At 39.2% G+C, this 10099-nt stretch overlaps 1 protein-coding gene across 1 annotated transcript; it reads left to right on the forward strand.

Annotated features, from left to right (window-relative positions):
* The first annotated feature begins 2276 nt into the window (after nucleotides 1-2276).
* Spink14 (serine peptidase inhibitor, Kazal type 14 (putative)) lies at nucleotides 2277-5620 on the forward strand. The gene is made up of 5 exons (XM_021215124.1): nucleotides 2277-2376; nucleotides 3086-3129; nucleotides 4433-4569; nucleotides 5424-5469; nucleotides 5583-5620. The coding sequence occupies exons 1-4, from the start codon at nucleotides 2307-2309 to the stop codon at nucleotides 5467-5469; spliced, it is 297 nt and encodes a 98-aa protein (XP_021070783.1). The 5' UTR covers nucleotides 2277-2306; the 3' UTR covers nucleotides 5583-5620.
* The last annotated feature ends 4479 nt before the right edge of the window (nucleotides 5621-10099 follow it).

The following is a 10099-nucleotide window of genomic DNA, read 5'->3' on the forward strand; positions in this document are numbered from 1 at the left end:
TGATTCTCATGTTGACAAAATACTGTTGCCAGTTCTGTTTCTATATCTGTAAACATTCCTAAACAGTAGAATGCCTCTTCTTTCTGAACTAAGGAATACATTATTCATCTAAGACTATTACATTATTTTCAAAATTGCCTGCATTCTAGCTATAACATGCAAGCAAGATGAAAACACCATTGGCACACACTAGTTGTACAGAGTCATTGTTTGCATTACAACCATTTCACTTAGGCATATAGTGTGTTTGGAGCATACACATCCCTTCCATTGCCCTCCCATGCTGCCCTCCTGCTAGTCCCCCTTTTCACCAATAGTCCATCCTCTACTTTCCTGTGCTTATTTCTTTAACCTAGCTTCTGCATATGGAATTCTCTTTCATATTTTAGATTGCTCAGAGTCTTTACAGACTCTGTAATACACATCTACATATACATATTAAAATATTAAATTGGAGTAAGAGATAAACTAATGGATGCCAATATAAACCTGTTATTGCAAAAAATTTAATAACAATTAAAATCAGAATCATCATAATGAGCAACAATTAAAAAGTTTTTAAACAATTCTCATTCACATATGTGATGGGCTGTGGTTTAAAGTACATAAATATAAGCTTTAAATGACTATTTAAAATGAAGGAAATGTGGCAGTTTATTTTTCACTGAAAACGAAACAAAAACAATGTAAACCTCAGAACATGATTGACTATTGGAATAAACAGTGTATTGTGTGTCATTATTTGTATTAGTTTAAAAATGGGATTTGTAAGTCAACATTTTTAACACTTCTTTCTGACTTACCTAACTCCATGTCATTTTGCTTTTTTAAAAAAAAAATTCTATTTTATGTATTTTCTTCATAGATGAAAACAAAAGGATTTTTATAGAAGCCATACCTCCTCCCTCAAAAAAAAAAAAAAAAAAAAAAAAACATAAAACTCATGCAATAGTGGGAGCTCCACCATGCTAACCACGGTCTCCATTAACAAGGCAAAGGCTTGGGTTGCCTAAGGGACAAGGGTGCACCCACTGCAGATGACATCTGTGGGTCTCATCACTGCTCCAGACTCTTGTGTCTTAGGTGTTCCTTTGTGTTTTCTCATTCTGCCTGAGAAGCCTTCACTCTTATGGGACACTTACTGTGTGACTGTGCTCCTACCAACTGCAGCAGTTGTGCTCACATGATACTCTGTCTACCCTTTCCAGTGACCAGTTCTTGCCCTCCACAAGTCCTTCCAAATATCCCCTGCTGAGGTCTGACCTTGACCTAACTAGAATCATGATGGACCTACCAGGGTCCGCTCAGCCCAGCACACAATGCCTCATTGCCTTCTCCTACGCAGCTACTGTCCTCTCGAGAAACCCCAACACTTGAGCTTTAAAGAAGAAGTTACAGCTAAAAGGGAGCCCATTGACTTCATCTTCTCTTTCTAAGGTTGGTCAGTTGTGGCCTGGAGCATGAAATGGTTTCAGTTGATGTGTTGGACTTATAGCTTTTATTGTTGCTGCTCCATCCCTAGAAGAATCTAGAGGGAGATGGTAGGATGAGATAGTGATATGCTTAGCAAGACCATAATGCCTAAGATTGTCTCGGGAGGCAAGAGAGGAGCTCCAGATATTCTGCCAAAAATGTCTACTTATCATGGAAAGTGCTATTCTCCAGAGACAGTTTAGTGTCTTGGATTGGAGCTGGGGTTCCCCTGAGATGGTGATATGGTGGTTTGCTTTGTTACTCAGTATCTCAGAATATGCCTAAGAGTTTAATATTTAGCCAGAAGATTTTTAGCACAGCCAAGTTTTCCTGTAGTGTTGCTGCCTTTTCCTTGATTTAAAGATCCCATCTCTATATCATAAGAAAATATATAGACTTCCTTCTCCATATTGCTCCAGTAATGTCTGTAAACTTCTAGGTGACCCAGTTTGTTTTTGCACCTTAAAATATATGTGAATAGAATTTAGGGTATGGAGTATCCATTTCAAGAGATGTAAAACACCTCTAAACTAAAATAGTACAGTTGGACACACAGAATAGGAACTTCTGATCCCCATCTATTTTCTAAGTATGCACATTCGTTTTGTTGTTGAATTTAATTTTAATCTTTTAGGTGATTAGTAAAGGTCTAACTTTTCCTAGATATTTATTCTTGAAGCGTGGTGAGATAGGTTTAAAGTGGAGTTTGCAGTGGGCTATTCTTTCAAAAGTTGTTTTAACATTCTGATTATGTCCCCCCGGATGGTTGGATCAAAAAGTGATATCTTCAGACAGCCTCTCAGGACATCAACAGTTACACCAGAAGGAAAAAAATGGTCAAATATTTCCAGATACTCTGCTCAGTTTTGTTCTCTATCATGCTCCACTTGGCAATCCTGGCTGGTGAGTAATTTGCTTTTCCTTTAAGGAATGCAAAGTTTTGTGGATGTGAATGTGTAATATAAAGAAAATAGTTTGAATTAAAAATTATTTTAGTAAAAATATGTCTATGAATATAGTTACAGACCACTATATCTGTGCTTTCCAATACACATGCTTAGAAAGAGACAGTGAAGGCTGGTCCAGAGACATAAAGTTTTGATTTTCCTATATATAATACGCAGGTTGTGGGACCTAATGCACAAGGAAGAGAGAGCAGCTGGGGAGGTAGTGGCTGAAAGTGACCAGCAGTATTTCTTCACTTAGAGAACATCTTTAAAATATTTGGAAATGCCCCCACAGAGATCTCCAGTGGCTCAGGATCTTTGTGACCTCTAGAGGAAAGGTCATACTGGGAATCCCAAGCAGAACAGAGTTCTCCGTTTTTCCACACATCTTCTGAAAATTCCTGAATGTCAACTTGGCAAGGTGTTTTTCTCCCAAAGCATTCAATACTCTGGGCTCCCAGCATCCCTACTGGTGGCACACTCATTTCCTGCTGATTGTTTACCAAAGCATTCTACAAAGGGATGAACAAGTATATAAATGAAACAATGCTTTTCATTGCTTTGGGGTTACTTTGTAAGGAATTAAGAGCTTTCTTGTTCTCTCAGAAGATTAGGTTATGGTTTATCAGGGATTAAATTTTGCAATATGTTTATGCATTCTCTAGCTCCAGGTGCTCGAGTTTGGTGGCCTACACATGGACTTATTAAGGTAATTGCCTAATGGATTTTCTAGGACTCAAATCAAATCCAATTTTTAAAACATTTTTTGGTAATTGCACAAGGGTTTTGCCTGCTCCTATGTAAGTGCATGGTTATCACAGGAGACAGAAAAGGTCACTGAACTTTCTGGAACTGGAGTTACCAACTGCTATAAGTTTTCATGAGGCCCCTGACTTAATCTCTCCAGGTTCTGAATCTAATATTTCAATTTTTAAAAATTTATTTATCTGTTCTTTGAGAATTTCATACAGGCACAAAATGTATCTTCATTTTGCCTACTCCTGTCCACTCTCTAGCTTCTTAGACTCCCTACACTCCTCTAACAATTTCATGTCTTCTTTCAGTTTTCTTGTTAGAACTCACTGACTCAGTCTGCTGCTGCCAGTATGTACATGGGCACGTGAGAATTTCAGGTTTGTTATTGTTTAAGGCTAAAATAAAAATAAAGTGCTCTAAGCTGGGAACCCACACACACACACACACACACACACACACACACACACACACACGAATATCCAGTTTTAAAACTCTGCATAATGGCAGTCTCCATTTGCCAGGTGTGAGAAGTTCTTTGGTTCCTAGAGGACCATGGACTTGAGCGTTCACGAAGTTGCCTTCAGGGAGTTGTTCTTTTGTGAAAAGAGTGGTCATGTCACATTCTGCTGCGTTGAAAATAGGGAAAGCAGCAATCTCTTGGATTCTGGAGGCAGGAAAATGTAAAGGAGTGAGAAGCTCAAGTTAGGTCTGTAGCTCCTGTATGAATGAAAGAGAAGAGTGAATTTTTTTTTTTCTTTTCGCTTATCCTGCCCAGTTTCATGTATATTGTGGGGCCAACACATATGTGATTAGTAAAATAAAGGAAAAATGTAAATAAAAGGTTATTTCTTTTCTGTTGTTACAGATTTGCTACAGAGTAGTCTCTCACTTTACAAGTGTTTGTGACTTTATCTTTGCTTCATGCATGGATTTAAATGTTTTCCTTTCTCTCACTCTAGCTTACCAGGCCTCTCAGAGTCCCTGGCCACAGGAAATGATACTTACCAGACAGAGTGTAGATTGCATCTAGTGCCATTGCTTTGTATGTAGATAGACTGGGAGACACTGTGATGCTGGAATGTAATTCTGACTTGACTGGATTCCCCTAATACAATCCATAAGAGGCCTATTGTTTGAGCGCAGTTCTAATGATCTCTTTCTTTTTTCTTTCTTTCTTTCTTTCTTTCTTTCTTTCTTTCTTTCTTTCTTTCTTTCTTTCTTTCTTTCTTTCTTTCTTTGTTTCCTCTCAATTTCAGATCAAATGTCCTTATAAGAAAGTAAATTTGAGTTGGTTCAACAAAACAGTGGACCCTTGCCCTGGCCTAAAACAACCCATCTGTGGCACCAATTTTGTAACCTATGATAATCCCTGCATCTTGTGCGTTGAGAGCTTGTGAGTATTCTTTGGAGGGAAAGAAAAAAAAAAGTAAGCTTGTTGTTTACTATTTCTGTCCATGTTGCCCCAACCAAGTTCAGCAGCCATGAGGCCAGACTTTCTCTCCTATTTGGGGAGACAGAAATCAAACTTCTTTAGATGAGCCATCGTAACAGAAGGTTCTACAGGTGTATAAGGTAGGCATGCTAGATTGAATGGTGGCCCTCATGTGCCACCTCATAGCTCCAATGCTCCCATAATTAATGGATTACCTACAGAAATCCTATAACTCCTTCAATCCCTCCACTTTGATTTTAGCATAAAATTTACCTTTATCTGGTATTAGATATTTTCTGCTGCCTCAGTGTCTAAAAGTTTGAATTGTACTAGCACAACAGCAGACTTTGACCCACTGCCTGGGGCTGGTTACTCAGATCTTTGGATTTACATGACAGGAAGTCAGTCATTAAACACCCAGATTACAATGCCACCATGATGTTAGCTTTCGTCTACGTGAGGCAATGTGTTTCCCAAGAAGCAAGCCATTTCTTGTGCTGTCAGACTGGAACCCTTACTCTAACACTCCTTTGTCCTTTTGTGTAAGGAGCAAAGAAGAGATGGTGTAAACCCTGAGCCATCATAGTAGTTTCCATTTTAGCCAGAGGCTGATAGTGTTGACTGAATCACTGGTGGCTCTTCCACCTCACACATCACAAACTCGGGCCCAATCAGAGAGATTATTTTAAAGAGGTTGTAGGTATCTTCAGTGGCAAATGCCCGCGCCCTTGCCTTAACCAGCTAACTTTATAGTCTGTGTCTTAACCTCCCCACAGAAAATTTCCTAATGAAATTCTTATTATGCTTTCATTTAGGAAATCTGGAGGGAGAGTTAGATATTACTACAATGGAAGGTGCTAGGTGAGTGAACTTGGATGTGTAAGATGATAGTTACCATCATATCCAGCACAGACACTTCCTTACTGTGCCTAATCTCTCCTTTGGCCTTTTTTTTTTTTTTTTTCTTTTCATAGATTCCTGGTAATAAAGACCTGTTGGAAGCTGATGGCTGGATGGTCCTTGTGTGTTTTCCTTAATATATAAACTATTCTGGCTTGGAGATAGCTACGATTAAAGCACCATCTCACAGGATGGAGGACTCTGGGATCAACCCCAATCTCTACAAATAAACCAACTTTCCTGAATATCTTAACTTGTGTCTTGGGTCCTTGGGTCTCGGTTTGGTGTCTTAGCGGTAGCACAGATTTGAACATTTGAGCCAGAAGCCAAAGGCAAACAGTAAGTTTTTTTCAGTTCACCAACCTTATCAACAGTGGTCCTCTTTACGTAAAACATCTAGGGTTTTCCCAGAACAAGTTCTTCTTTATTTTCTTGTCATTTAAATAAATTAACCCAATGACAAAGCATTGCTGTCTTCCTGATCAATCCCTGTTGCCCAGCTTTTATAAATTTCTCCTTAAATATTTGCACTTTTATTATTTATGTCTTTGTGATATGTAATATGTCTCAAACTTGAAATTCTCCCATCTTAGCCTCCCAATAGGAATAACTAGAGTTCTCCATTGTGCCCAGCTAAAATCCTTATCTAAGCCTTGATACAGAGACACCTCTATATGAGTCTAAAATGACTCCATGTCTTCACTGTCCCTACCTTTCTCCAATAGAAAAAGATTACATTTTTCATACCTATGAATGTCTCAGTGGTCATTTCTCTTAAATCCTAAAGACACATTTTATCCTCTGGAGCATATAAGAATATATGTTTCTCTCAGTTATAATACCTCATCTGTGTGCATGACACATACTCACATGTTTTCTAATAGAGTCAGCAAACTGAAATGCAGTTATATTCTGGCCTGGGAGAAAGATGACTCTATTACTTATCAGTGCACTGTAAACTTGGGTCAGGTTGATGACTCTATGATGAATAAAGGGGTACAGTGAAAAGGAAGTCATCCTTAAATCACTCATCTTTAGAATTTGAAAGCAAAGAGCCTTGGGGGGGAAGGAGGTATTCGGCCTTCATAGCATGCCAACTCTCATTTCTTCATGTACTTGATACAGGAACATCAAGAACTCTGGGGATAAAGGTTGTTTCCAAATGCTACTGATTTTATATCACATTTGTTAATCTGTTTTTGTAAGATTATGAATCCCACATTAATGTCACAAGGTGAATTTCTTTTTTATCTTAACCGGGCACTATTGGAAGCCTGTGTAAGATCTGGACTCCATTATCATTTTGATTTGTGTTCCTTTGTCCTCCATGGGCAGCAATCTGCAATCTCCTGAACCCTCCCACACCATGGTGGCACTAAGCAGACATTTCATCTCTCCTTACTCCCAGTTCTGTGTCCTTAGTTCAGGATTTTTCCATGTCTTTCCTATTCCTATTCAGAGGATCTCCTGTAAAATGAATGCTGAGGCAGAGACCCTGAAACTCATAAACAATATCCTTCAATGTCTTGTGTTATTTAGTCTAACATTTGTTAACTTTTTAGATTCTATATTATAGTTTCCCTGGTAGCCCATTGCCAGAAAGGAAAAGAAAGTGTCTTTATTATGCCATTGTATTTATTTTTCCTCTAGAATCTTCTAAAGTTTCTATTAGAATATAGTATTACTCTTTTTCTTAAAGAGTCCCAGAGGACAAGACTTTTTTTTTATAAGAATAGAGATGATTTTAGTGAACATTTACATAAAATATGGTACACATAACTGGTAATGGCTTTGGTGATATTTCGTCCTGTAACTTGATTGTAGGTGTGTTTGAAGAAGGAAAAGAGAGCAGCATGCATCTAAACGCAAGAGTGTCTTACACTGTGACATGAAGAGTAAATCTCTCTACACCTCCACCTCTGCAACACAGAGTGTGATCGCTACCTTCAGAATTATCTCCAGTAGCTACTCCTCTCTTTTCTTCCTGCCCACAGTGACTCCTTCCTTCCATTTCCCCACCTGCCCTCCTTTTCCTCTCCCCTCTTCCTTCCTCCTCCTGCTCCATCATCTCTCATGTTTCCTCTCGTCTCTCACCTGTTGCTAGGACTACAACTTTCCTCTCTTATTCTTCAAACCATCTTTCTTTTAGTATTGCGTAAGCAGTTAAACACGACCTGTTAAAATCACTACCCACTGTGAACTATAACATCTCAGTCTAACCTGTAAGACGCATTGCTTGCTCTGCTGTAGTTATTGTCAAAAGCATCATCATCATCAAAAAAAAATCAAACATTATTTCTCTGTTTAGTTTAGACAGAAACTAAACAGAGAAATAATTAAGCTAAGAGAGATTATGAACCAAATGGGACTAATATAAAAAAAAACTTATGAAGAACTCAAGATGTTAGACACAAACAGAGAAATAACCCAATTAAAAATGGGGTTCAGAGCTAGACAGAGAATTCTCAACAGAGGAATCTCTAATGGCCGTGAAACACTTAAAGAAATGTTCAAAGTCCGTAGTCATCAGGGAAAAGCAAATCAAATGACTCTGAGACTCATCTTATACCTTTCAGGATGGCTAAGATCAAAACCTCAAGCCACAGTGCATTCTGGCAAGGATGTGGATGAAGGGGAATGTTCCTCCATTTGCTGGTGGAAGAACAAACTTGTACAATCACTCTGGCAATCAATTTGGCAGTTTCTTGGAAAACTAGTAACAGTTCTACCTCAAAACCAGCTAAACCACTCCTGGGCATATGCCCAGGAGGTATTCTACCATCCTACAATGACATTAGCTCAATATTTATAGTAGCTTTAGTCTTAATACCCAGAACATGGAAATAACCCAGATGTCTATCAGTTGAAGAATGGATAGACAAACTGTGGTTTGTTTACTCAATAGAATACTACTCAGCTATTAAAAACAATGACATACTGAAGTATTCAGGCAAATGGATGGAATAGAAAATATCATCCTGAGTGAGGAAACCCAGACCCAAAAGAACACACATGGTATGTAGTCACCTATAAGTCTATGTTAGCCATAAAGTATAGAATATTCACTCTATAATCCGGGGACCCAAAGAAACCAATTAACAAGCAGGATTTGAGGGAAGATTCTTGAATCTCTTTTGGAAGGGGAAGTAAAATAGATTTTAGAGGTGGGTGGATGGAGGGAACAGAGTGGGAGATAGGATGATGGGGAAGGGAATGGGATACTCAGGTATAGGGATAGCAGGGGAGAGAGGACCAGAGGTGGGTGGAGGTAATCTCTCTACTTGCCAGAGATCCGGGGTTTGGCAGGGGGTAGTGGTTATGGAGACCCCATGAAATCTGTGAAGGTGACTCTAGCTGAAACTCTTAGCAGTGGGAGAGATGGAGCCTGTAGTTCCCACTGCCTGTAACCAGGCAGTACTCCCAGTGAAGGCATAAGGACAACAGCCCACCCACAAAGCCTTCAACCAAAAATGTGCCCTGCCTACAAGACGTACAGGGACAAAGAACAGAGATGAAGGGAGTGGCCAACGAATGACTTCTCCAAATCGAGACCCATCCCATGGGCAAGAACCAACCCCTGGCACTATTAGTGGTACTCTGTTATGCTTGCAGACAGGAAGCTAGCATAACTGTCCTCTGGGAGGCTCCACCAAGCAACCAATGGAAAGAGATGCAGAGACCCACAACCAAATGCGGGGAGTCTCACAGAATAGTTGGGAGGATTGAGAGACCTGAGGATAACAAGAACTCCACAGGAAGACCAACAGAATCAACTAACCTGTACTCTTGGGGGATCCTGAAGACTGAATCACCAACAAAAGAGAGAGAACAGTTTGGACCTATGCTCTCTGCTCATATGTAGCAGATGAGCAGGTTGGTTCCCAACAGGAGTGAGTGCTCTCTCTAAATCTGTTGCCCGCCTGCCTGTGGATCCTGTTCCCTTAAATGAACTACCTTGTCTTGCCTCACTAGGAGAGGATATGTCTAGTAGTGCAGCGACCTGATGGGCCAGGGTAATATCTAGAGGGGGACTCTGCCTTCCTAAGGAAAGAGAAGAGGGAGAAATGGGGGAAGTGGGGGAGAAAGGGGGAGCTTATATAGGGATGTAACATGAATTAGTAGATTAATTAATTCATTAAAAAGTCATATATACATTAGTAACAACAACAAAAGCATTATCAACTGTTATGAACCCTAGAAGGACTTACAACCTTCAACTGGCCATCCTTCATCTTCCCAGCAGGGGGCAGTAAAGTACTGTAGTTCAGACCAATATCTTGGAGGAAATTTGCTTTGACTCAGTGCCAAAAAAAGATGGCTTGGAGCAGGTCAGGTTGTACATACTCTGTAAGCCACAGACTTCATAATTTCACAGGACAGTTCTTTTTTTTTTTTTTTGCAGTACAGATTGTCACATTTATTAAAATTTTAATAAAATGCATATGCACATTTACCACGCTTTAGTAACAAATAATATAAAAATTGTTTCAGTTTGCTTCCTTTTTTTATTTTTATTTTTTTTATTTTTTTTATTTTCTTTATTTACATTTCAAATGCTATCCCGAAAGTTTCCTATACCCCTCCCCCCCCA

The sequence above is a fragment of the Mus pahari genome, chromosome 15 (genome assembly GCF_900095145.1).
Source record: "Mus pahari chromosome 15, PAHARI_EIJ_v1.1, whole genome shotgun sequence".
Classification (NCBI taxonomy): domain Eukaryota; kingdom Metazoa; phylum Chordata; class Mammalia; order Rodentia; family Muridae; genus Mus; species Mus pahari.

Excerpts from the sequence above, each read along its gene's own strand:
- Spink14 (XM_021215124.1), top strand. The coding sequence starts at position 2,307 with ATGGTCAAATATTTCCAGATACTCTGCTCAGTTTTGTTCTCTATCATG. Across the intron at positions 3,130-4,432 it reads CTACACATGGACTTATTAAG|ATCAAATGTCCTTATAAGAA; the intron begins GTAATTGCCTAA and ends TCTCAATTTCAG. Across the intron at positions 4,570-5,423 it reads ATCTTGTGCGTTGAGAGCTT|GAAATCTGGAGGGAGAGTTA; the intron begins GTGAGTATTCTT and ends GCTTTCATTTAG.